The following is a 27,146-nucleotide window of genomic DNA, read 5'->3' as shown; positions in this document are numbered from 1 at the left end:
AAACGCTTTATAGATTCCAATATAGATTTATTAAAGACTTTAACCTTGCCACTACTCCCTAGGGGTGTGTGCGTTTTGGACCCCTCCTTACAGGATTTGTAAAAATGGATAACAGCTAATAACAGGGCTAGCGGTGTCCCCGAGTGCCAACAATTTGCCCTCGCCTTGTCCGCGCCCGAGGGCTTAATTAATAACGTTGTATTTGCGCCAGGATTACACCAAACTTGAACGGCCACCCAGCAAACGGAAAATACAAAAAACCAGATAATTATCACAGCGCCATTAGGTGCCCCACTCACGTACAATCGTTGACATGATGGCAAACAATGGCACGAACCAAAATACCAAAAAACGAAATACAAGTAAGGACCAGGACCAAGACCAGGTCCTGGACCAGGTATAGGCTGGTTCTGGAACTGGGGGTTCACTTGATGTCACAGAGCAGGGCCACGCCGCGCAGCGTCCAGTGCTTGGGATTGAATTCGGTCTCAAAATCAATCGAGCCCACGTACTTTAAGTCGGTGCGTTGGGGTTTGCGGTAGATTGGACACTCGTACAGCTTTGGATCCTTGCCGGCCGTGGTGTTTATGGCGTATATATAGATGACGGGCATTTGCTCGTACAGGACTTTCATCTTCGACTCAATTAGCTTGCCACTCCGGCGATCCAGAGAGGCGCCTGAAAAAAAAGAAAAAAACAACACGCAGGTGGGTATTTGCAGGTAAGAGGTGACATCCACCAGGGGCCTCGCCAGAGGGTGCAGTGGTTTTCATACTCTGATAGTGGGTATTTAAGTTTTTTTTTCAAGAGTTTTAAGAGAAACCTTTAAGGTTTGATATGAGAATTTATACTTGAATTTGACCGTGTAAGAACTAACATTATCTGGTTATGGATTTGAAAACAAAATAATAAAAATCATTATTTTGTAAACAAACCCTATCTTAGCTAACATAATCTACAATCTGAGAAGGTCTATAAAGATAACTCTTCCCTATCTTATCACTGATTCGGTTCAAATTAAAACAAAAACTTCGTTTAAGTTTATTTCAATTTTAAAAACGTTAATTTCAAACAGAGTATTGAAACTGCGTTTATTTCCGAAGACACATTTTCTTTTGGTTTCCGGTTAAAATGTAGTTACCTTCGAGGAAGAGCCCGTGAACATACACTCCCTCCGTGGGGTACTCGGTGATGTCCTCCCTGTTGTATCGCGTTATTTGATTCTGCAGCACCACCGAGTCCAGGGCCCAGCCTTTGTGGGCTCGCGTCACCTCCTGGTCGTCGTTTCCCGCCGGCGATTGAGTCACAAGTGGGTTCGAGTGTTTGCCGCAAAAATATGCAAGAAAAAAATAAGTGGAACGAGAAAAAAGAAAAGGAGGAGTCGTGTGAATAACCTTTAAGGTGCGGAATATGCCAGTGTCAGGTGCGTCAATCAATATATGGTTTTTAATGGTAATCGCAGAGCCACAAAGGCTGCCTAACAAAGAACTTATTTCCTCGCAGTGCTCGAGACTCGTCCTGCCTTGAGGACTTGGTATTCATATCCCGATTGTTGCTTAATAAGCAACTATGCCACAAATAAGTGGAAATCGAAATTTGTCTCATTGTGCTCACCTGTCGCATGGCCGTGAGAAATCCTTGGGGATTAAAGAAGCCCGTCATCCAGAAAACCTATTTTATTGACAAATATTTCCATTTGGCTTTAAGAATCAATAAAATCTATTTTTTTGTGGCTCACTTTTGGTCGATCTGTGGATATCCAAGTGCGGAACTGCCCATTCCGCTCGAGCAGCTCGGTATACCAGAAACCCAGTGTAGTAGATTCCCAGGATATCTGCGAATATCAAATTTAAAAACGCATTCAGTTCAGGTTAAATTATCAAGGATAAGAAAGCTTTTTATTAATTTTTTTCTGAATAATAAAACGAATTCATTTGGTAAGTTTACAATTCATTTTGTGACACATATTCTGCAGTTCTTCAAACATAATCGAGTTGGCTTCAAATGACCCGGGCCGATAAAAGCCAGGGTTGACGGGATGGAAGTCCTTGCTCAGTTTGCGGCCTCTTGTGATGGTGAACTCGGCGGCGTCGAACATTTGCCGTTTCTTCTCGAATGGGGTTAATCCTTTAATGCTCTTCACCGAAATTGACGAAACCTTTTTAGAACAGGTATCGTCTTTCGAAACATCGGAATCGGTATCGTGCTCGCTAACTCCGAAGTTAGAGTGTACAGAGTTTATCCTATTTGAGAGCTCATTGGTCTCCAGCGTGTGTCTAGCCGCTGGAATGGGGGTGTCGCATCTTTTGGTCTTGATGAACCCGTAGGTACGTACACCCGTCTCATAACTATTATTGATGTCAAAACCTAACTTCTTATTGTATTTTTTAATGGCGGCCATTTTTTAGGAGTGAGTATTTTAAGTACTTTTAGTTGAAGTATAGAATGTGAGTTCTCGTTGTGGCGAGGACTTTGATTTTAATATATACGTTCAAAAACCAGTTTGACTTAAATCTCCCGAAGCACTTTCATTTTCAATACATTCTATTTACACCTTTTGAAAGTAGATATATACCACGCTTTTCCCTTCTGGTATTGAATATGAATAGAAAAGAGGATTCAAAACGTTTTCACGCATAATTTACGAGGGCAAGGACCAAAACATGAAAGGCAGGAAAAATAAATAAAATTCCGCGCACCGAAATCAACCGCAAAAATTTCCATATTTTGCAATGGCATAGATTCTCTTAGATACATTTAAAGCTCGTTAAATTTTAATTTAAATAGTGAAACAGAACCAACCTTCATCCATGTTTCGGGTATGCGGGCATCGTACATCGCATCCAGGGACTCTTTGAGGGCGGGACTCATCACAATGGTACCGTCTATGGCCAGTTTCAGGTCACAGAGGCAGGTGTGGACGCGTTTAATGACTCTTTGCATTCGATCGATTTCCTGCCTGTCGTTACAAAGCACCTTTTGATTACCAAATTTCACCCATTTTCCGCGACTCACCTGAGGAAGATGTTCATCGGCAATAGGATTCCCATTCGGGTAAGGTTCTCCCGCACCTCGTAGGCATTGTACTGGGCGGGCAGCTTGCGGAGCATGTCGTCCGCCAGTTGGTAGACAATGCTCTCCCGGGTCTCGCCGCCACCGCCGCCTCCCTCTTTTGGCTGGACACTGAGGATGGTGTCAAGGATGCCTGGCGAAAAAATCAGAAATAAACAATCAAGGATTTTGCGGGGACCATCGAATATGCTAATGTGCCAATGCCCGAGTGGGTTGGAAGCCGATAAAGGAGCCTAAATACAACGCACAAATGGGGCACGAAACACAAATATTTTCGGTTTATTGATTTCACACATGTAGGTGGATTTGTATGTCCTGCTTTTGGTTCGAATTGATTATGCAACAGGGCTTTACATTGAATTGAACTTATTGATAATTTACGACCTCGTATTTGTGTCCATCAACGCCATGAAACTATAAATAGGGGCTTGCGGGAATTCATTTATGTTGCATGGGCAGGGATGTTTGTGTTTACAATTCCACTGCACAAGTAAGTCCTCCAAAAAATAAAATCCTAATCCAAAGCCAGAAGAACAACTCACCTTTGGCCGAGTTTATTTGGTACGTGATGTCGGCATTGGAATGCAATCCAAACACCTCTGGCGTATCGTAGGCTGGCAGACTGTTGATGTAATCGATGAAGCCCTGGAGGCTCTTGGTCCCGGGCACCTTGTATCCCTTGTAGAACTCAAAGGAATTGGAGAGCAGCTGCTCACAGAACCACACCGAGGTGAAGGTGGTCAACAGGCGTTTGTCGAAGTCGTCGGTGACCCGACCGCCGTACTGCACCTCGCCAATCATGTAGACCAGGGTCTGCCACGATACCCCCTTCTTGGGGTCCATCTCGTCCAGGTGGTTCTGGATAAACTGGACGCTGGCGGCAAAATCGGCCTGGTTGAACTCGTAGGGTATGTTCCAGCCCAGAGGGCCGAACTTGCGGCGTTCCTGGACGATGGTGTGCAGGAAGGCTACTGTGTAGAGGAGCGGGGGCCACTGTGAGGCCGAGGTGTAGTCGAGGAAGTCCTGCGTAAACGACTGCTCTCCCGCAAAAAGATTGAAAAATTAATAATTAATCAGGCAGGGGACTATATTCTATCGATATGTACTTTGAACACTCAGAGAAACATATGTCGGAATAAGGATATGGTGATAATATAATCCAAAGGATATTACTAATAAAAGCTGAGTGCATTACCTGGTAGCTCCTTTTCAAACTGGCTCGTATTCCCTGCGGCGGCTCATTGGTAAATTTAAGGGCCATTTGTAACAGGCCAATGGGAAACTCGTTGTGTGGCTCCGTGGTCACCCACATGCGGAAGGACTCGTCTATATACTCCGTCTCCACCAGCATGTCGATTACCTCCGAACAGAAGGGCAGCGACAGGTGGACATTCTGTAGCAGCACCCATCCACCGCCCGCCATCGACTCCATTATCATTTTCCGCGCATGGTACTCCTGGCCCTGACCCATCGACACCGATTTGAGGACTATCGGGGCGTGGATTTGGTCATGATATTAACTTAATTAAGAGATTCAGTCGATTTGCAACACTTACTTATGCTTTTTTGTTTGGCCAGGGCTCCTATTTGGGTGGTTGGATCGGATCCGATGGAAAGGAGACACACGAACGGGGTCCGGGGCTCCGATTCAAGCCTGCAAATGGGATTTTATTGCTTTCATTTAAATAGAGAATAAATATTTCCTTAAAAGGTTTAAAATAATTAATTTTTGAAATTGGTTTTAAAAAATATGAATATATAAATTGTGCAAACTTAATATTTAAAATCCCAAAACTTACCACATCTCCTCAAGATCTAGGATTTGCATTTCACTGTATTCGCTACCCAGGGATTCTTAAAAAAAAGCCCAAAGTTAATTCCAGAAATCATGGAATATGAATACTAACCTTCTATGTAGACCTTAGCCTGGGATATAGTACGATCGGGACACCAGGAACGAATGAGTAATAGCTTCCGGAAACTGTCCAGAAGTGCATTGTAGCCGCAGGGGATCTCTTCGTTCTCCGGCTTCTCACACTCGTACCAGGTCCTCCAGTCCCTCTCGTTAAGCTCTATGACCTGCAGCACTGTGGCAAAGGTATCCAGCTTACTGATCTCGACCAGATTCAGCCAGGTTATGTCCAGAATCCAGCGGAAAGGCTTCGGTGTGACGGCATTCAGGTCCAGAGAGGCGCCGCCTTTGATGAAGGTCAGGAACTCCTCATGGCTGATGTTGCCGTTGTGGTAATCGATTTTGATGGCCAGCATCAGGGTGAACAGTTGTTTGTGGCGCTCATAGAGACTCCGGTTGGTGAACTTGTAGACTTCGTAGGTGAGGTAGCGCAGGATAATGTTGATGCGTTCCTCAGTGACACTGGACTTGGCCGACTTGGTGATGGAATGGTTGAAGATGACCAAGAACTGCTTCAGGGAGTTCTGGTACATGGCGTTTACATTGCTCATTTCGACGATAAGAAAGTAAAGTATGGAGCCCCTCTTGGCCACTGCTCGGAACTCCTCGCGCGCCTTCATGATCTTCCGTTCGGTGACCTCGGAGATCTTTAGCTTTTGGTTGACCTCCTCCGCCGTGGTCTTTGTCACTCGCAAGACTTCGATTAGGGCTTCATCATCCACCAGGGATCCTTGGGAAGAGCTCAGACGAAGCAGGAGATTCGCCTCCAGCTCCTTCATGTTCCTCTGATTTTGCATGACTGTCTCGAAGAGTGCCACTCGCTCCGCTTCCAGGTCCGACTTCTCCATGAGAATGACCCGGCCCAGGAGCTGGTCCTCCAGTCCACGCATGGTCACAGTAAAGTCGATGATAGAGGTCTTGGCACTCACCTCGGGACTGAAGGCTGGATTCGGGAGCTTGGTGGTAATATAGAGCATGAATCCCGGCATCACATCGCACTCCTTGTCGCCCACCAGGACCTTTTCGATGCTGCCCGATTTGATGAAGTTCTTCTCCAGGACATTGTCTATCACAGGGTCCAGATCGATGCCGACATCCTCGATGAGCAGTGGCCTGCCCAGGGACAGCGAGTCCTCCAAATGGGTTCGGAAGTACTTGTGGTTAAGTGAAGTGATCTGCAGTTCGTTTTTGTCCTCCTTACACTTGATCCAGATCTTGCCCTGGGTCTGCGGATCTACCAGCAGAGGATAACTGCTGGACTTGGTGGCTATCAGGGCGTTCTGCACCGATAGCTCGTCATTGGGCAGTCCCTGCAGGGTCCACTCGGATACGGTGGATGAGTCCACCAGCATGTTGATGATGTTGAGGCCCGTGGTGAAGGGTATATTCTTTTGTTTCAGTATTCCCATCCAGGTCTTGATGAGATTCGCCCGGAACTCTTGGTTGTACGGGCCGCAGTAGGAGAGAAATCCTGTGGCCAGCAGGACATCGCCGACAAGCTTGCCCAGCTGGATCTTGAACTCCTTGCTCTGGTTGGTCCACCGATGCTTCTCATCCGACAGGCCGTTGATCAGGGCCGTGGCGGCCGTCATCTTCCGAAGGCAGACATTGGCCGCATCTGTCAGGCGTTGCTTTTCGCCCACTGCCTTGTCGTACTGATCCTTGACTGCCTGAAGGGCATCCTCGCGCTCTCGCAGTTGCTCCTCCGCTCCAGCCAAGTCGTCCATGGCAAGCTAAAGCGAGGTTTTTAATTATTTGGTTTTAAAATAATATATATAATTAGACTAATTTAACCTTTAGACGGGCTTCTTGCAGTGTAAGATTTGCCTTCAAGGGCAGTACTTCCTTGTTGACACTGTGGAAGAAGGACATGGCCTTCGTCCAGGACAGCAGGCCAGCGACATCTCCGCACACTCGACGCGCCATATCCATGTTGTAGTCCTCCATACGGAAGTAGGGCTGCAGCAGGTCGATCATCTCGTCGTTAATAGTGTCCTTGGGATAATTTTGGAGTTGCAGCAGGAACGTGGCGCTGGCCATCATCTGGGGAAGATGTACGAGCAAAAGTTAGTGTGATATGCCCCCCACACCACCCCCAATACAGCAACCCCGAGTTTAGTCACTTTTTACATTATTTTAGTTTAGTAAACTAAAGTTTAGTTTTTCATAACATACAATGAAATGTATAGCATACTTTTCGGGTTTTTTGGCCAAATCAATAACATGGCGGGGTAACACACAAGTTCCCCCAACTGGAATCATGGTATTTGTTGTAGAGTTTGTATAAAAATAATTTTTTTTGAAAACTTTTTGCTTGAAATTTAATATGGAATGGCTTTGTAAATGGCAATCATAACCATTTTTTTATACATTTGATTTTTTTTGCCATTAACAGAAAGTAAACTCATTTGTGTTTTTAAGTTGAATAAATATAAAAAATATGTATTTATGTAAGGTCATAAAAAAACACAAATTGGTTAAAAAATTCATAAAATAAGTGGGATCCAATTAATTACTGATGAGCCTTTAAATTTAATCTCTATGTGTCACAAATAAATGCATATTTTGTTTTAAAATGGATAATGAAAAAGTATATATATTCGAGTTTCTCGACTATTTGGTACCCGGAACTTGTCTCATCGCCTCTCTCTTGGAAGCGTTACTAGTTTCGGGTATAAATACAGTACAAGTATATCATCCTGTAAATAATTTAAATAAGTAACCAATTTAGTAATTTCATTCAATAATAAATAATATTAATTATTAATTTTTTTTAATAATGTTTCGGCTTAGAAGTCTTATAAGATAAAACCTGAAAGTGTAAATTATGACAAGGACCCACCTTGAGCGACTCCTGCCAAGAGGGCTTGGGACACGGAGTTCCCGAGTCGGGGATACAAGGGTGTAGTTTACGCTTGAAAAGGATCAGGACACAGTCCATGATCCGCATGATAAGGTGCGGCGGACGGCCCAGTTTGCGCACAGTGGCAATATGGGCGGGCTTGATGGTGTTTAGGGCGTTCTCCGCCTCCTCGAGGGCCGGCTTGGCAGCCTCGAGCTTCTCTTCGGCCAGGGCCTTCTCCTGGGCAATGCACGCGACCAGGGCCTCGGCCTTGTCCTTGACGATGAGCACCTGGTTCTTGACGATCTCCGCTTGCATCGCACGCTCCGTCACCTCCACTAGCACTGATTCCGCATTCTTGGAGGCTTCAACTAGCTCCTCCTCCATGACAACTAGGTCCTTCTTGAGGATCTCAACCGAGGCGGAGGCCTCTTTCAGTTTCTCCAATCCCGTATCCATCTTCTCCACACCATCTCGCAGCTCTTGCTGCTTCATCTGGTAGATGTTCTTGTAGCCGGCAATGAAGTTCAGATAAGATTTGGGTGTCACGTGCGTTGCGCGACGGAAACGCTGGAAGTACTCCTGGGACGTTTCCGCGACAATGTCCTGAATGGAGCCGAGAGCGTTGACCAGCTCTTCCTTGACGGCCGGCGTGCACTCGATCTCAAAGTGACTCAGAAAGTGTCGGGCAACCGAGACCAAGGCGTCCTTGGGCCACGGATGCAGCCAGTCAATGGTGCAGCCGGAGACCAAGGCGGGGAAGCGCTGCACTCGCGACCGGAACGTCTCACCTACGGGCGAGAAGCAGAAGGCCACGTGCAGATTGGTGCAGGTGCGCGCCAAAAAAAAGTCCATCACACTTTCCGGGGTCGCTGTTTTGCGTTGATTCTCGCGTTTCATGACCGGCGTCAGCTCCTGCACGATTTCGGCCTGCTCATCGCGCGAGAATAAATTCGATATGACGCCGCTCGAGAGTATGTTGTTTAGATACTCGAGGAAACCTTCCTCCTTGATATCCATATCCGTAAAGAGGAAGGTTGTGCCCTTGCCCTGTACGCCGCAGGTGCGGTAGAGCAGCTTTAGATCCTCCAGAAAATTGGCCACGTTGTACGAACGCGTCAACGCAATTTGGAATGTCTTGTAGCCTGCTATGAACGATGCCAATTTCGTTAGCGACTGTTTTCCAGAACCGCCGACCCCGACAAGCATGACCGATCCCCTCGGATGCCGAATGATGCGGGAGATCTTCACCAGATGCAGCATTGCATCCGGGAAGAAAACCAAATCCATTCCCGACCCTCGCACCATCTCGTTAAACTGGGCGAGGAACATGACGAGACGCTCGCGGAGCACTTCATGTGAGTGGACCGGCTCGTAGACCTTTGGGAGCTCCATATCGGTGTCCTCCCCCTCCTCGCCGGTTGGCTCGGGGGCGTCGCGCATAAAATCGACAAACACCGGATTTGGCAGGATCATTTGGGAGTGGGCGTCGCCCAGCTCCTCGCGCACGAGACATGCCAGCTCTGAGCCGAACCACTCCTTGTCCTGGAACGTGGTGAAGCGATCGGCGAATACTCGCGTGCACTCGTGCTTCCACAGCGCCATGAGGACGCTCTCGGAGGTGATCACCGTGGATAAGGTGCCAACCATGCCCTGCCAGATGCGCGACAGATCGCGCAAACTGAATACATAGTGGAATTTGGCCGGCGTGGGCAATAGTTTTTCGCGTGTGCGCTGCCACAGATGGCGGGTGACGACGATTAGTTTCTTGACGAGATTCCGTATCTCGGGCACAAAGCCGCGCTTGGCATTGTAGTGACCCTCACCGATAACGCGGAAGATTTTATCGATGGAGTCGTTGTCCGGGATGTTGCAGTTGAATACACAGAACTGTCGTTTCAATCGAGAGGGTATATCGTTTCTTCCACCCCCAGGCAGACCCATGGCCGCCACATACTGCACATCGACAATGGTGGTGAAGTCGCCCGGCTTCTCTAGACTGTAGAAGCCCTTCATGTCCATGGACTGGCGCACAATTTCGTTGGTGATTTGATCGCCCCACTCATTGATCTCGGGCAAATTGATGTCGTCGATGAAGACAATCAATTTCCGGCCACCGGGTGGCCCGAATGTAACGCCAACGCGTTTCTCCACATAACTCTCAATTGTGCGCTGAAACTGGTACGGACTGGTGGCCGATGAGAAGTTAAAGGATCGGCCCATGTACGTTTCAATGTTCATCTTTTTCATGAAGTTCTTCATGATCACCGTTTTGCCGGTGCCCTGCTCGCCAATCACCATCACGGCGCGCTCCTGATTCGCAATTGTGCCAATCAAGTAATCGATACGCACATTATCCACGATGGGCACCAGAATGCTTAAATAGTCTGGTGTGGAAAGCTCCGGATACATATAGGGGGTGACGAGCGTCTTCCACGACTGCCACACGCCCGCTGGAGAAACGAAGAAGTCAAAGATTGTGTTCTCGTGGGCACTACCCTTGGGGTAGTCCAGCTGCGGGAAGGATTCCTTCACAAATAGATTCATTTTGAGGCGGTCGCTAGTGGACAGGTAACCGCCCAGACCCCAGGCGAGCGCAAAGATGTACAAGCGGTGCAAGTGTTCTGGGGTGCAGGTGTCCTCCTTTTCCTCGATCGAGGTCTCGGCAGGAATATCCTCTGTCGGGAGCAAGGAATGGAAAATATTAATTAGTAATATGGCCTATCTAATCATTTTTCACATACAAGTATGCCGCAGAAGTCTTTAATGGTTCGTTTCTAGGGAGTTTAAATCCAAAAAAGTTTCAAACCAGATTTGTTTCTGAATTTCCAATACAAACTTAAGGGGGAATATGCACCTAGACCTTTCCAAAAATTCTAATTTTATTTTAAAGCATTTATTTATTTATTACAGAAAACTTTAAGCAAAGTGTTTGCTGAGAATTTTGAAAAAATGTATAGGTTTCTAGCAACTTTGTACCAAGAAATCATAAAAAAAAAGTTTCAATTATTAAGTGTGCACTTTGTGTGGTTTAGAAACCCATACTTAAAAATACACCAAATTCCAACAAATTAGATTTTTTTACATATCCTAGTTATATACTCCCTCTTATGAGGCCATATAATAAAAGTGTTTGAAATTGTTGAAATTTAGAAAGTGATGGGAAACAAAGGATGGGATAGGATTCTACTAGACTTAGGGATTAATGATCTTCTGTGAGATCTTCTCCATTCAAGCTTAAAATCAAAGACTTCTGTGACACCTCTAAACAATATTAGTAAATAATAAGTTTTGGACGAGACACACAACTATAGGGTTAATACAAATAAATTACATGGCCAACAAGTAAAAGGACAATCACGAGGACATACACAGAATCATAACTACAAAAGGAACAGTTTAGTAACAGATCATTCGGTTAGAAATCAAACCAAATCGGTTCGAATGCCAACCGAGTGTTATAGACGACTATATACACACAGAAGCAGTTTTCGTGTCAGCTAGGCAGTTAGCTCTACGATTAGATTTTTTATTTTTAGTTTTAATTACGCAACGTAATAAGTAATTACGGGTATACTTTACCGACAATCTGACTGCCAATCGATTGCCGTCGCGCCTCTTCGATTTGTTTTTGATGCTCTAAACGTTTATTCGCTGAAAAGTTTTTAATAATTTTGTATGGTTTTTGTTCTTCGGTTGTGGGTTCGTCTAAAATTTTTGTCTTTTGCGAACCGCTAGCTTTTTGGGGATTGAAAATCGAATAGGTTTCGGTTAATGTCACTTACCATCGTGGCTCTCCTTGCTGGAGAGGCTCACGGCCTGTTCGTCTTCCTTTTTCACAGGTATGAGGCCCTCCAGGATATATAGCATCTGCTGAACAATATTGCATTGCAGGACAGGCATCTGGAGCTTCACCATTTGCACACCCCAGTTATAGACCTCTACGAAAGTCTGATCGAATAGATCCGAGAAGGTGGACTTTTCTCCAGGGGCTCGATTTTTAAGCCAGGCCTGGACAACTGGAAGATGAAGTAGAAATAATTATAAGGCACATCATGTTTTGGTTTGTTTATTTACTTGGCCTAGAGTCCAATCCGGAGGAGCTCATGTACACCATTCCGTTACGGGACACTGTCGCCGGCGAGGCATTGTCGATGTTGTGCGGCTCGAATATGATTTTGACTGTGGGCGCCATGGTCAGACGATCGCCGTTGGCCAGTGTTAGGGTCTTGTTGTCGTCCAACACCGAGTTCAGATTCTCTATCCAAATACTGTCCACGGGCCCATCCAGTACTAACCAGACATGCTCGCCTGATTTCAGCTTGAGCGTCTTGCGCCAGAGTGCCGAGAAAATGCCGTCGGTCCAGTCATTAGTGGCCACATCGAGCCGTCCGAACATCTGTGCCGCCGTGATCGCCTTCGGGTTCATCCGCATCTCCCGATGGTTGTCGCCCATCTGGGTCATGGCCTTCATCAGTGTGTGGATGCAGGTGGTCTTGCCCGCTCCACTCGGGCCGAGGGTCATGATTCCGTGCCGCACGTTCTGTGTCTCGTACAGCTGGATGAGTTTCAGGACCCAGGGGGGATGATACACCAAGCTGGCTTCATCCGTTTGTTGCAGGATAGCTGCTTCCAGTTCCGGGTAATTGGTCTTCTCCAGGGTCTGTATACAAAAATGGCTTGTATAACATTACAATATAACAAGTATCTGGGTTAAGGACTTTCTACTTTAACTTGGGTCACGGGTCGTATGATTAATATGCCAATACAATATTTAAGAATGGCATAGATAGTTTTTTAGGTAGCCATAACACTACATATTTATATCCCATCTGAAAATGGTGATCCATTCAGTGATCAGAGAAGCAAGAATTATGTTTAGGCAATGTTTTCAATGTTTATATCCGATTTGAAAATGGTGTACCATTTTGTGATCAGCGAGGCAAGTAGGTAAATTCCTTATTTAAGACGTTACCTAAATCGCATTTTTGAATTTTTCCAAATTTTTCAAGGGGGACCCCTATAAAAAAGCGCTGTTTCCCGTTACCCCCACTTGGCCCCCTTTGGATAGCCATAGCTTTGCCAATTTATATCCGATTTGTAAATGGTGTACCATTTTGTGATCAGCGAGGCAAGTAGGTAAATTCCTTATTTAAAACATTGCCTAAAGCGCATTTTTTTATTTTTCGAAATTTTTCAAGGGGGTACCCCTTTAGATTCCCCCACTTGGCCCCCTTATTTATATCCGATCTGAAAATGGTGTACGCCATTTAAAGCGCAGTTTAAATATAGATTTTGAATGTTCTCTGAAACTCTGAAATTGCTCAAAAATAAAAAATAATATTACCTGATTAGGAAACAAATCCGATACCAAGGACATGAACAACGGCTCATCATCATCGATAAGCTTGGAGAGATTCATGTCTCGCAGGACTCTCATCACTATGGTGCTTTCAGTGTCCTTGGAGTTACGTCTCTTGGCAGCTCCCAGGGTTCGCAAGACCGAAAGGATATTCCTCAGTCCGAAATCGTAGTGGACTTGTTTGGTCAACTGCTCTTCGCATAGTTTGTACAGAGTGTAGAACTTTCTTGCCAGAGTGATATTTTCTAAAAAGCCACAACTGGCTAGCTTGACCCGGATGATTATCTGCCTGTCCGGCACCATCATGGCCACGGTCCGGAACTGGATTTTCAAGTTCTCCGGCAGCTCTTTGCGGCCTGCGTATCCGGGATTCTATGAAGAATGTGTAGATTATTTATAAAAACTAATTTATATTAAGTACAACGTACTACTAACTACGTTGCTATCGGTTCTACTAAATCCAAATGTTCAGAAATCAACAGTCTTATTCAATATCTATTTAAAACCTTTAATGCTAATTTCTAACAATGCTTCAGTCTCTTTATTAAAGGCGTAACTGTGTAACGAAATCTATATTTAAACAAGTTCTGGTCTAGTTTGGTTTACATTTATAAAATGTATATTGACCTTTCCACTTAGCTATGTAGGCAGGACGAAACCTCCTCGGAATGGTAAATAAGTTTTCGTCTAGTTTATTTGCCAGCAACAACTGGCGCCATTAACTTGGCCCAAAGATACACAGGTCAGAAACAATTTGGATAGATGCCACAACCAAACCGGATAACCACAACAAAGGGTTTCCCCATTTGAATCGTCGAAACGAGTCGAGCCGAGTTGACAGTCGACGAGTCGGCGTCCATTTGTCTATGTCCGTAGTCCGTAATTCAGGCTGTGACATAATGGCTCATTAAAATAAAATGCTCTGGCTAAAATGTTACATAAATGAGCATAATAACTCAATGTGCAAATTAAAATTGAGCCAAAGCCTTCAAAGGATCATGCCGGGAATTGGATTGAAAAGGGTGGGATGGGAGGTGGATGTGAATGAGTGTGGAGGAGGTGGCAGTAGGAGTGACTCTGATTGACATACGCCATTATGTCGCCGTGTTAGCAGTAATCGCATTACCCGATCATAGTTGCCGTCGCCTGTAATTAAACTACAGAAACTTTCTCCCTTAAATAGCTCCCAACGGTGGCAAGTTTTATTTTCGCTCTTTAAGAGTGAGTTTCTGGATTCCGGAATCCGGATTGGAGTGTGTCTGAATAGAGGATGGAGAAAGGGAGTTTGACCTCCCATGTGGCAGCCACCTTAATCGAGTCATGCAGCCGCCAAAATGTAAATACAAGTCTCAAGACTCAACTTAACTCAACTCCTTTCCCCATGTCTTTAATGTCCTTGTTTGCCTTTCCCCTTCTGGCCTGGTTTATTGGTTTTTCGGCTGCTTTTAGCCACGACGCTTTAGCCGTATGTGCCAGCAAATTTTATTACGGCTCAAGTTGAGAAAAATTGTACATGACTAATAACGTTGAATTATGTGCGTAAAGCGCCTGTCACTTCCATTTTGGGGCGAAATTTAAATGGGCGCCATCGATTGGAGCCCAGAGAGTGTGTTTCCAGAGCGTCTACGACTGGGATTACACTACACTTTTGTGGCTAAAAATAATCTCTACACACATCTTGAATTATTTTCAAACTTAAAGCTGTGGGTGCTTTAAATTGGTCGTTTTCAGGTAGATAAGGATCTGGCCAAGAAGGGTGTAAAATAAGTGTATATTCTACAGATGAGTTATTTTTACATTATTATCCGGGAAATTTAATCGAAAATATATTGAAGCGTGGGTGTTGCTATTTAAAAACATGACTTTGTGCCACTAAGTGAAATGTTTCCTGTTAATGGGCGTGTGTTACCATTGTTATGAAGATTCCAAACTCTGGATTCATCTCGATGGTGTCGCCATCGGTGAAGAGGAATGTTTTGCGTTTCTCCTTTTTGGCGGTCAGGACAACTGCCACTTGTTGGGCTGCCACAGAGAGGACCGGAAGTTCGATGCGATTGAACTCATCGAAGCATCCCCAGCTGCCGGACTGGGCCAGGCCTTTGTAGATTCTTCCAAGGCCTCTGAGGAATAAATTTTGTAAACGGGGTTTCTATAAATAGTTCAGTCTTGGTAGTAAGTTTGTAATTAAATTCTTAAACTTAACTTCTTAAGCTTCTCATTTTATTCAAATTCACAGTTTAGTAATATTATTTCTAATACCCTATTAAAATTAAGTTTTATATATTATTACCTGTAATCCATTTGATCAGAGCAATTGAAAACCACCACGTACTTGGCCAAAGTTTTGCCCATATCCTTGACGGTTTCCGTTTTGCCAGTTCCAGCCGGCCCGCATGGAGCTCCGCCCATGGATAGGGTTAGGGCCTGTGCCAGAGTTATGTAACAACTGGAAGGGGACAATCAACCTTTCAAACAGGACGAATGAAAACCAACATAGACTTATATGGGTATGCCGTGGCTTATTAAACGTCACCACGACAAAAAAATGAAAATAAATATAAAATAGACTAGAAGTAAAAGTAAATAATAAATATACACGCTTTTAAATATCAAAAGCAGTCCGTGGCATGGCTCCTAATGTTCACTGACGTCAGGAAAGGACGATGAGTGGGAAATCTAAGAGCCGAGATCAACAAACGAATGCAAAGCAGCTGCCAGAGATGCCTTTTGGGAAAATAGCGCCACTTTGCAGTTCACAAGGCAACAGCTTCCACAGTCTGAGCCAACTGGCTGCTGTCAAAACTTTATTTATGCTCCGCTAAGTGAAATTTATCTTTACGGGCATGTCAACGTCGCCGCCGAATGTCTTCCGTTCCAGCGTTAGTTCATCTTGGCTGAGAACAGCCGTGGCTAAGGATTCCACAGAGCTTCTATCGGTGCCTCCACTGCCTTTAAGCACATCTCCCTTAAAGTGCTCCCAACCATTTACTGCCGTTTGTTTACAGAGCGGAATTCCAAGGTGGACTCCTCAGCCACTACCAGAGGATGCGCAGAAAGAATCCAAGGAGCACGTGCAGGCAGGCTTCCTGCTGCGGAATGTGTGGTATTCGAAAGTTTATCATTTGAAAAGCGGACAACGCTGGCAGAATAATGCGGGGCATACAAATTAAATGGGTGCTTCAGCATGTATTGATGGTTATTATTATGGAGTATATGTTTGGGGAATGCTGGATGCTGGGAACCGCCATGTGAAAATATGTTTCATCTGGGCTACGTGGCGTATGAGTGATTTTGTGTGGGCAGCCACGAATTTCAGTTGTTTATTTGTTTTTGATCTTATATTTTAGTTAATGATATTTTAGTTGATGATAGAATTAAATTGTTGGTATAATTTTTTCTTATTGAAAATGAAATTTGATTTTTTAGCCCTTGAATGAAACATAAATAAAATACTTGTGTGAGCTACATGTCGTGTGTTTGTATGTTTTAATATTTTGTAGTTAAAGGACTAACTATGAAAAATATATTAAGTAAAATAGGAAATATAAACTAAATGTTACCGATCTGTTAGAGGTGTTATCACCAAGCGATCTGTACAACCCAGATATTCGTTCTGATAGGTAAAGGTAACATCTGTTACCGATATCCAGGTTTTATCCAGATCCTCTTTGAAGTAGAAACGACACTGTTTCAGCCACTCAAAATCATTGGCTGATTTTATGTTCATGCGGCACTAGACAGAAATAATAAAGGAGTTATTAATTATAAAATATTTCATACATTATTTGTTTAAAATTTAAGATATTCTGGATTACCCACCAAAATATCGAAAATATCACGTTGATGTACATGAATTGTAATCAAAGTCTCAAAGTTGGTCCTTTCCCGTTTGGAAAGATTTCGAGTTGTCTGGTCGATGAGGGTATTCAATATTTCAAGGAACTTGTTATTTGTTTCCTGCATGCCCTTCCTTTAAGATTGATGTTTGTATTAGAAGGTTAATAGTAATAATCAGTTGAGGAAGCAAATAGTTTTTTTGTAGAAGTTCTTGCAACTTTAAGGAGTTAATTTAAAGTGTCATAACGCCTTTTAGTTTCATGGATGAAAAAAATTATTAACAAATAATGTTTACAACCTATTTGTTTCTGAAATACTTGATATAGGATATGAAAATATTCTAAATAATTCGATGGTAACTTTTCAAAGTTAAAAATATTTAATATTTAATATTATTTGAAGCAAACTAAGTATTTATGGCTTTATAACACTTTGCAACGTTGCAAGATCCCTAACCTTCCGGCTGCATTCCTGGCCTGTAGCAGGGCCATTTCCGCATCCCTTGTCCACACCATCTGGATGCCCAGCAGACCGATCTGGGCCGGAACCTTCTCCAGGAAGCTGAGCAGGGTGAAGTTCGGATCGTTGATGGTGGCGTAGGCGGTGCGGATGATCGAGTGCAGTGACTGCTGGGCGGTGACCAGGAGTTGGGTGAGCCAGGTCTCCACTGATCCCTCGGCGCGGATGGCCCGGTCCAGCTGAATCATTTCGCCCTCGCTGGAGATGATGGCCATCATCTTGTTGTACTCGACGTCATGAAACTTGACACTCTTGGTGTTGTCGAAGATGTTGAGGAGGTGGTTTTGTATGGTGTGCGAATCGGAAGCCTGCCCCAGTATTTCTAGCAGGGCAGGATCTGACACAAAGAAGAAACGTGGAAACATCATGCGCTTGCGCTCCAAGTAACCACTCAAGGATTTCTGACAAATCTCCAGCTGCTCCTGCAGGTGGGGCAGCAGTTGCTTGAGTAGATCGTCACCGACACAACAGGCCACAACACCGGGGGTCTCGTGGGCCCGTTGCATGATCTTTTGCCAGGATTTGTCGATCTTGGAAAACCTTTTCGCCTCCTTAGGCAGTTGCTTCGCGATATCGCCACCAACAAAAACGGCCTCCAAATAAACCCACATATTCTGGACTAGGAGCCAGCGCTCCAGGATCTCGTTCGAATTGGACAGATCGTAGACCCACTGTTGGATCTGTTTCCGGAAGGGGGCGTTGTATCGATTGGACAGCAGGGAGCCGAGCACCATCAAGCTATCCTCCAGCTGGCCGATTGTCTCTGCGGTGGTGTCGCCACGCAGGAGTAGCTCCCCCCGGTTGTTGAAGCTCATGAACTGGAGCTCGTGCACGGACCACTCGTTGGTGACCTGCTTGAGCTTCGCCTCGATGTCCTTTTCCTTCATCGCACTGATGCAAATGTCCTCGATGTCCTCCTTGTGCTTCAGCAGCGGCGCCTCCAATATGTTCTTGAGCGAGAAACCCTCCGAGTCGAACTCGAAGATGTAGCGAGTAACATCCATGATTCGTTGCCAATGACGTGGCTTCATGGCTTTATTCGCCATCAACTCCAGTAGCGGACACATGTCGTTGAAGTCGTCGATGGTCTTCTTCAGAGCATGGAAGGCCGGCCACTCCTTGAGTCCCTTGGGCAGCTTGCGGCATCGGTTCTGGAACTCCATCAGCTCGTTGTTGATCTCCTCGATGTCCACCTCGTTCCAGGGTATGTCGTAGTAGCTGCTCACCCTGTCGATGACATCGTTGTACAGCTTGTACAGTTTCTGCAACAGATTCAGCTCCTTGCGGATCTGGCCGAGCTCTGGATAGTCCGTCTGGGGCAGCCCGAAGAGTTCCTCGCCACTTTGGTACGTCTGTAGGCGTCGCCACATGCCCTCGAAGCGGTTCTGGAACAGGATCAGCCGGTCGGAGGCCTCTCTGGGCGTTAGCCCGGCCTGCATGGGACCGGCAGTGCGATATTCGGTCACGTAGGCGATCTTGTCCTGCTTGAAGTTGTCCAGATTGGTGCGCAAGTCGTCCTGGAAGGCGGGCTGCATGTCCAGCAGCTTCACCTGTGCCTGCAATGCTCCAGCCAAAAGGTTCTGGAACGTGGCCCTCAAATTGTCTACCAAATCGAACTGTTCCCGCTCAACTTGAACTTCGTAGCGTGTCAGGACATTGAAGGCCTCCTGCATAGTTGGAAGTTATTGGAGTAAAAAATGAAGTTTGGAAAAAATTAAATATTTTATGTAATACTTCACAGAATGTCCTTACACGAAAGAGGATTATTTTTTTGTCACCACAAAAAATATCAAAATCATGGGCCTTAAGGAAAAGTCTCCTACAGGATATCTCACCTCTATGGGATCAATGCGCAGTTCCATGTCCACTTCCTGTTCACGAATCTTACCCAATGTTTCCATAATCATACGGACGTCATCGAGGTCACGTATCGGCCTGTCCAACTTACGATCCATCTCGTTGATTACCGCATAAACGTAGTCCATTTCCTTCTTGTATTTTTTCTTCATCGCCTGCCCGATTTTGTGGTTGCAGGCTGAAAATAGAAACGGTGTAAAGTGTTTATGCGCCCAATTCCAATCCTGTCCGTGGTCCGAGTCCATATTAACGAAGCTCAATGCTATCGATGTCATTAATCAAAGCAAGGCCAAGGGCTAATTTGTTTTCACCCGGCCGGCCACATCCTGCGGCGCCTCTGGCAGGATCCAGGACTGCCCCGAGGACACCAGACCACCAAGCTCTTTAGCTCCCCGGCCAATCAATTGTGTATGCGGGGGAATTTATTTTTGGGGCTGCCTGGTGTCTGTGCTCTGTGCTAATTCGGTTAGGCAAATTAGATTACCTAATTGGAGTCCAATCAATTTGAATAGCCCTTCATTCCTTGGAACAAAAGAATTCGCGAGGGTGCTAATATTTATGGCTGATTAGCGTACAGAACGGGCAGCCGCCTGTTTGCTGAATAAATAGATTTTCCCAAACTATGGTTTATTCAAGAGCTTAATGTTGGTGTTTTGAATGCATATTTAACGACTTTACCTCTTTAAATATTACTATTTTGGTATTAGAAATTAAAAATAGCAATAAACAGTATTTTATGCTGTTCGTGCAAAGATATAAATAAATTAAAGAGTGTCACACAAAATACTTTGTTACGACTGAGTTAATTTTTAATATTTTCCCTTTTAGAAATTTATATATGTTTTTGATGATTGATATATCTATATTGTATAATATTAAATCGTAATATGAAATTTTTATAGTAGAAGAATTAAAGACTTAAATAAAACAAAAAAATTAAAAAACTTAGTGACGAGGTAAAGACACATGCAAGGTGGCGAAGGCAAAATCTTTGTTTGTGACGAAAAATATTTCTTTTGCTTATAAAAAAAATAAAATTAAAAAATGCAAATTATGTATATATCTTGTACATTTTATATACATTCCCATTCACTGTTGTACAAATAAATGGAGAGGAATAAATTTAAAACTCGATTCAACCGAATTTATTAGACGTGCAACAGAATATATAAATCTGATCATTTTTTTTTCTGTGTAGTTTTTGGCACTTAAAATTGTAACATAGATATGTAGTTGAAATGTCAAGCCCACCTCACCAGAAGTACTTACACTTGATCTCAATGGCCAAACCATACTTGAGCCTTTCGTTATATACCGCCACGCACTGGCCGAAGACCTCCATGTCGGGCTCCACGAGAAGATTTGCGTCCAGGTCGGAGAGGCAGCGCAGTGTGGTCTCGAACTCTTGGAGGCCAAACTCCATTAGCTGTCGAGTGGTGCGGTCATTCTTCCAGAGGAAGTGGTACGGCTTCCAGCGCTTGATGTACGTCTGGATCTCGGGTTTGACGTTCTTGGTGCAGCTGGAGAGCTGGTTGACCGCCTTGGCTACCTCCTTGTTGTCCATAATGGCCGAGTAGAAGCTCTTGAGCATGTGGGGCATCTGAGGCCGCTCCTCGGAGGCCAGGCAGTAGATCTTGCGCCGTCGGCTCTTGTTGCCGCCTCCACCGCCTACGCCTCCGCCACCGCCGCCGCCGCCAGCGCCCTCGGTGTTGTTGTGGTTGCGTCCGACGCGCGGCTGCGACACCGTCATCGAAACTTGCTGCGGTTGGTAAGACAAGATTTTGGAGAACATTGCGAAGCTATTCAGTGGCCCTGTACGCACCGGCGGATCTTTGCCGCTGCTCCACTGCGCCACGCCCTTCGCAATGCCCGTGATGTTCTTGCCCGCCGACACCAATATGTCCTGCAGCTCGTCCAGATTCGGCTTGATCACCACATGTGGTATCTGCAGCTGCGCGTGCAGTGCAAAAATTGGCTTCTTGGACACCGTCTCGTTCTCGTCGGCGATGAACCGACGGCGGAGTGTGTCCAGAGCGGCCCGGATCACCTTGATGAGTACATCGATCACTTTGCGGCTGTAGTAGCGTCTCATCTCCACCACCGCGTTGCAGACCATGTCCTAAAAAATGTATTTCATTTTTCAATCGTTTCGATCACAAAATAAGTACAGTTGAAACTTTGTAGTCTTAGTTCTAAAAGCTTGGGGTTTAAATCTAGTAAATATATAATATTGCCTAATAGTTTATTTTAATGACTTCATGTATCTCTTAAATGTAATAAAAACTGGCAATCCAACAAACTCAATTACCCTCTGAATACCAAAGCCATAGAAAGGATCATTCTTTGACATTTTAGTTTCTTTGACATTTACTAAATGATTAAATTGAAAAAAGAATTGACAGTAATTGAATTTGTTGATGCAACAAGTAATTTCCTGTCTCATGCCACTGACTCATGTCTTTGGGTTTTTTAATTAATTTAAGTTTTTCCTACCTGCATGCCCTTGGGAAGACTCTCTGTGGTGGACAGCAGCGAGAGCGGGTTCTCGAAACAGGACCACAGGATGCTCCAGTCCTGTTGCTGTCCACTGCCACCACTGGCAGCCGGAGCAGAAGCTCCTCCGCCTCCGTCTTCCGGCTTGTTCCCGCTTGATCCGGAAGCCTCTCCTTTTGGAGTGGCAGCTGCTCAATGGAGGCACTAGATTAGTCCTCCTTTGACTAATACATAGAGTAATACATTACCATCAAACAGGGTAATTACATCGTCGCCTGCCAGCTCTTTGAAGGCAGCGGTTGCTTTGTCCACCAAACTAAGGACCTCCTCCACAGCCTCAGAAACCATTTGACTTTTTCGGTTTAGATCTATGGCGGCTTTCCTGGAATAGTGATAGTAATAAATCAAATTAAATTTGTTCTGGATTTTACGTAATTAATGCACAAAGAAAAATAAATTAAATGATAAACCCCATAAATTTTCCAAATAGGTACTAGACTCAAGCACAGACTTTTAAAAGTTTCCCATGCCCATGACAAACAAAGGAAAAGTGGAATCCGCAGCATTTAGGAAGCAAAGTATAATGAATTTTGTTAGCACATGTCACAGTCAGGCTCACCGGCAGGCCTCCTCGCTCCGCTCCAGAAACTCGTCAACTGTCCAGATTTCATCGTCTGCCCAGAAAACAAATGTGAAAAGTTTCCACCAGCACACATAAAAATTAGACGAGATGTGAATAAATTTCATGAGAGTCAAGTAGTCACCCACCTGCTGGTAGAATTTGTAGGGAGACGTCTTGCATCCACATCAGGACATGGAGGATGCGGTTGGAGTAAATGTCATGTACACGAGCAACCAGTACTTCAAAGTTTTCGATAGCTTGCTTGCAGCGCTCGTAGAACTCGGTCCAGTTTTGGTTAGTCCACTAGAAAACAGTATTAAATTAATGGTTAAGGAAGCCAAAGGACAAAGGACACTTATTAAATGACTCACATTAATGGTATGCAATCCTGGCTTCAACATCGCTGTTAGGCGAACCAGCTGGGGCAGAAATAAAGGACGAACCTCCAGCTTCACAGCTCGCACCGTGGACAGGAACATTTTGATCAAACACTAAATAATGAAAGTAAGGATATCAACGATTAAAAGATAACTAGATCATAAGCTAACATTAAGAGAGTCCTGGATGGTGGTGAAATATTGCTGGCGACTCATCAGAGTGGCCGCCACAATGGGCAACTCAATGTCCAACTTGGCCAGCATTTTGGCCTCTCGGATGAGCAGCGGAATGGTGGGATGCAGGTTGACGAACAACTTATCCCCCTGGAGACTTAGTAGCGGTTGTAGAAGACAAGCATCGGCCACGCTGACGTCCTGGTCCAGCCATATGGAGACGATCTCATCCTCGTACTCCTTGAGCACGCCCAGGACATTGTGGTAGCGCACATCCAGATCCCTGGCCATGGGCAGATTACTCAGCACCGGGTGATCCATAACCGCATCCATCAGCTCCGTGATGTGCAAACTCAAGGCTCGACACCAATGGACTCTACCAGCGATTGGTGGAAAGTTCCTTGCCAGTGGAGGATCGTCGCGCTGCTTGCGAAAAGTCTTCAGGATGCGATCCACCTCCTTCTCCACATAGCGCAGTATCCGGGTGTACTTCTCATCCATCTTAGTCAGGGGAATCTTCTCGCTGACCTTCTCGAATCGAACCAAAAACCGGATACACTGCGGTGTCTCCCACACGGTGTCGAAGTCCTTTTCAATCAAAGTGGCAATTGTGTCCTTGAGAGAGTTAGTTTTGTGAATAAATCTCTCAAAGTCCTCATTGAAATTGGAGTTGCGATGATCCAGGTAGTCGTATTTCTTGGAGGTGACCTCTTTTTTGGCCTCCTCAAAGTGGTTGGAGGCATCCTCCAGAGCTTCGCCCAAAAGGAGTCCTTCCAGCCTTCTTTCAAACAAATGGTTGTAATCATCAATTAAATTGAACATACTTATGATTTTGGCAAGCCGTTCGCAAAACGTGTCAAATTTGCCTAAGATATTAATTATTTTTAGTTTTTAATTAGCATGAGAAATAAATCATTTAATCTTACCAAATACAAAGTTTTCGGAGAAGCCAAAAGGAGTCTGGTTGGGAAGGAAGGGTTGCTCTCTAACCGTGTAATAAGTTTCGTGGTAAATGTGATTTAACTTGATGCAGTTGCTTAATTTTGTGCGAATCACATTTCGATCCTGTGACCAAATAGTTTCCTTGCAGCGACAGGTGATGTAAGATTTGCATGTTTCTATCATTTGGTTGGTTATCTATAAAAGAAAGGTAAGAAAAATTAAGACCAATTTATTTTTCATTCTACAAGGAATCGTTCATTGACACTTTCGACCCAACTGTTAAAAAGGATAATAATCTTGGGCAAGGTAGAAAAACAATTCCATAAAACAAATATAACAAGTTTGCAGCTCAAATCCTAGAGCTTTTCTTTAAGCCGAACCACGGGCATTTTACCCTGAACTATTGAACCCTCAAGGCCAGTATACCTTCATGGCAGAAGCACCAAGTTGGGCGGATGACGGTGAAAGTGCCAACACCCAAAGTCAATACAGAAAACTGAGAATGAAAAAAGTCCCCTGGTTGTGAGGACATTAAATAAAATAAAAACTTAATAAAAAGGGGAACATTTGAGTTCAACTTTTGTAGCATATGGAAAAAAAAACTAATTTAATTAATCAGAATTCATGTTTTTTAGGTATACTATTCATTACCCACCTTGACCATCAGGGCGGATGTCCTCTCCGATGTATTATAGAACTGAGAGACACTGTAGATGAGCCGCACTGTTTGCAACAGACTCAGGATGGACTCCTTCATGCTGACAGGATCGTCCAAATACAAGGAGTGGCAGCATGTCTCCATGGCCTGGATAAACTTTGAGTTATCTCGTGCCTCGTTATAGCAGAAGGTGATCTTCCGGTCGGTCTCCTTCCACTGTTTGATTATGCGTGAACCGGCCAGGAAGAGGCAGTGCAGGGTGAACTGTACTTCTTTGTCCTGCAAATGGGCCAGGAGTTGTGAGAACTGGGCACCACGCTTCTTCCAGTATTCCAGTTCGTCCTGGGGGCCACTGTGGTCGTTTTCCTTGCGTAGTTGCTCACTCTCGCCCAAAATCTTTAGTATGCCCTTTGTCCAGTTGTTCACCCGCTCTTCGAGCTGGGCGCAAAAGTCCTGGTTCTTGGACATGTCCTTCACCTCGTCCACCTCGTCAATCTTTTCGAACATGTCGCATCCGTCGGCGAAGACGTTGTCGTGATCGCACACCTGCTCACAGACTCGCAGGGCACTGCAAAAGGATCTTAATCCCGGCAGGAGCTGTCCCTTGATGAGGCCGCAACTCACATCCTCCTCATCGCACTCCAGACTGGGAAAGGCTAAGGCCTGCATGAACACAAACTCCACAATCCGCTCGATGGAGGTCACCAGGCCAATGTTCTTGGCGTCAATCACGCCACAATACCTGCCAAAAATAGAATCGACTGAATGGGATTCCTCCGCTCAGAAAAGCAATCTTTGTCTTACAAATCCTTTTGGAAGCCCTCCTCTGGCAGCTGTTTCGATGTGTTCACCCGGAAAATGTAGATACACACGCCGGTGAAGGCACAAGTCCAGCCATCGGTCAGAAATAGTTTCTTATGCTTGGGTGGAGGCAGGCCACTGGGTGAGGCACCACCTGAATGGGGAACAGGGATTACAAGGTGAGAGATTCTTAAGGTAAATACATATTGGTAAAAAGCTAAACGTACCTTGGGGTGTCTTTGAGCTACTGGATGCCATGCCAGTACGAGAGGGTCCCGGCTTGTTTGGATCTGGAGCCGGAGTGGGTTCCGGCTCGTCCACTTCCTGGTAGAACCACAGCAGCTTGTTCTTCATATTCGGCAGAAACAACTGGTTGATCTCGTCCAGCTGAAAATTCATTTCAAAAGGGAGTGTGAAATAGAGTCAAAAAGTCAACGTTACCATGTCTCCTTCGAATATGTAGTCCATGAGCTGATGCCTGGGCAGCTGAGTGGCATCAATCAGGAGCTGGAAGGTGAACTCCAGCCGGGGATCCATCTCCCCACGACGGGCCTTTCGTTCGCATTCTTCCCGCCGACGCTGTGCTTCGTCCGAGTCCATGGCGAAGGTTTACGTTATTTTGTTCCAGATTTCCGGGTCCCACATGCGTTGGACCGTTTAGAGTTCCAGAAAATAATTCAACGATCAAAATTTTGCAGTGCGAGGTGGTAATTGATTTTGTTTTTTTTTTTTTATTTTTATTACAAAAAAAATCATTTTATTTGAATTTTAAAAAATTTGCAGTTTTGGTTTTGTCAAAATTCAAAAATAGGAGAGACCAAAAATTCATTAGTTTCAAAAATTTTCAAATATTTTAATGAAACAGTAAAAATCTATAGCAACATACTTGCTACAGGACTACATTAAAAAAACTACCACAACAATACTTGTGTAGCATTAAACAAAAAAAGTCAAAAACTTTATACAAAAATCAAAGGTGCGAACTTCAAATGCTGTACAGTATAGGTTTTATTAAAAAGTGTGTTTCGTAATAGTTTACTAGATATTAGTCTTCAAAATAGCGTTTAGGTGGTAGGGGGTAGGTATTCAGCTAAAAAGAAATCAAAGGAAGTGTATTAGATTAAGATTACAGGATTAGGTCTCAACTCAGCAATTTACACACGCAGTACGAGTGGCAAGGATTGCGATTACGTAATCGTTGAAAGGGCTCTAGGAGTCTAGGGCTTTACTTGGGAATTCTAAGGCAACATTCGACATTGGTTATTTTGCAAAAGACTCGATACAGATAAGGATACGGATAAGGATAAGTGCGTTCAGTCGAAATTCGGCACCTGCAGGATGTCTCCCTGGTCCTCTTCCTCCTCCTCCTCCTCACTGCTGGCGCCCCCTTCGGCACGCATCGCCAAAACATGCTCGACCAGCTTTTTCTTCTGCACGAACATCTTGCCAAAAAACTCTATTCAAAAAACAAATTCACCAAAAACTGGCGCACACAAGAGTGCACCGTAATAAAATATCCTTTGAGATTTACTAGGTTTCTGTATGATTCTCCTTATTGCGCAACTGTTTCACTTTAGGAAGTCCGATAATAATTGAACAAACAAATCAAATACGCGCCAAGTTGCCAAGGAAACTGCATCAGGGTTGCCAATTATTAATCGAATTCGATTTCTGTATA

The 27,146-nt window shown here is 44.6% G+C and overlaps 2 protein-coding genes across 3 annotated transcripts; both read right to left on the bottom strand.

Annotated features, from left to right (window-relative positions):
- Position 1: 1 nt before the first annotated feature.
- On the bottom strand, positions 2–27,088 carry LOC6501177 (dynein axonemal heavy chain 5). Of its 2 annotated transcripts, XM_032452670.2 has the most exons (36): positions 26,800–27,088; positions 25,910–26,047; positions 25,696–25,855; positions 25,472–25,622; positions 24,665–25,409; positions 23,994–24,204; positions 23,065–23,933; positions 22,888–23,007; positions 22,663–22,819; positions 22,514–22,568; positions 22,143–22,276; positions 21,895–22,082; positions 20,671–21,520; positions 19,380–19,579; positions 17,482–19,211; positions 17,008–17,158; positions 16,749–16,921; positions 15,479–15,634; positions 15,098–15,308; positions 13,174–13,560; positions 11,904–12,489; positions 11,612–11,845; positions 11,409–11,480; positions 7,827–10,504; positions 6,779–7,027; positions 4,980–6,717; positions 4,872–4,926; positions 4,629–4,726; positions 4,268–4,560; positions 3,615–4,107; positions 3,016–3,205; positions 2,803–2,959; positions 1,739–1,834; positions 1,615–1,671; positions 1,142–1,274; positions 2–678 (listed from the first exon to the last, which is right to left on the bottom strand). In XM_032452670.2, the coding sequence occupies exons 1-36, from the start codon at positions 26,908–26,910 to the stop codon at positions 425–427; spliced, it is 14,280 nt and encodes a 4,759-aa protein (XP_032308561.1). In that variant the 5' UTR covers positions 26,911–27,088; the 3' UTR covers positions 2–424. The 2 variants fall into 2 exon arrangements, with proteins under 2 accessions (XP_032308561.1, XP_001954701.2); XM_001954665.4 differs by lacking the exon at positions 11,409–11,480.
- LOC26514617 lies at positions 1,866–2,505 on the bottom strand. The gene has a single exon (XM_014911828.3). It carries the CDS (start codon positions 2,399–2,401, stop codon positions 1,931–1,933), a length of 471 nt encoding a protein of 156 aa, XP_014767314.1. The 5' UTR covers positions 2,402–2,505; the 3' UTR covers positions 1,866–1,930.
- Positions 27,089–27,146: the final 58 nt, after the last annotated feature.

The sequence above is a fragment of the Drosophila ananassae genome, chromosome 2L (genome assembly GCF_017639315.1).
Source record: "Drosophila ananassae strain 14024-0371.13 chromosome 2L, ASM1763931v2, whole genome shotgun sequence".
NCBI lineage: Eukaryota > Metazoa > Arthropoda > Insecta > Diptera > Drosophilidae > Drosophila > Drosophila ananassae.
The sequence above is the reverse complement of the archived record's forward strand: the minus strand, read 5'-3'. Positions and strand labels throughout refer to the sequence as shown.

Bases quoted from the DNA above. Each gene is read 5' to 3' on its own strand.
- LOC26514617 (XM_014911828.3), bottom strand. From the start codon at position 2,401: ATGGCCGCCATTAAAAAATACAATAAGAAGTTAGGTTTTGACATCAAT.
- LOC6501177 (XM_032452670.2), bottom strand. From the start codon at position 26,910: ATGTTCGTGCAGAAGAAAAAGCTGGTCGAGCATGTTTTGGCGATGCGT. The intron at 15,635-16,748 runs GTAACATTTAGT...GTCCCCTTCCAG, and splicing joins ATAACACCTCTAACAGATCG to TTGTTACATAACTCTGGCAC. The intron at 13,561-15,097 runs GTAACACACGCC...CATTCTTCATAG, and splicing joins TTGGAATCTTCATAACAATG to AATCCCGGATACGCAGGCCG.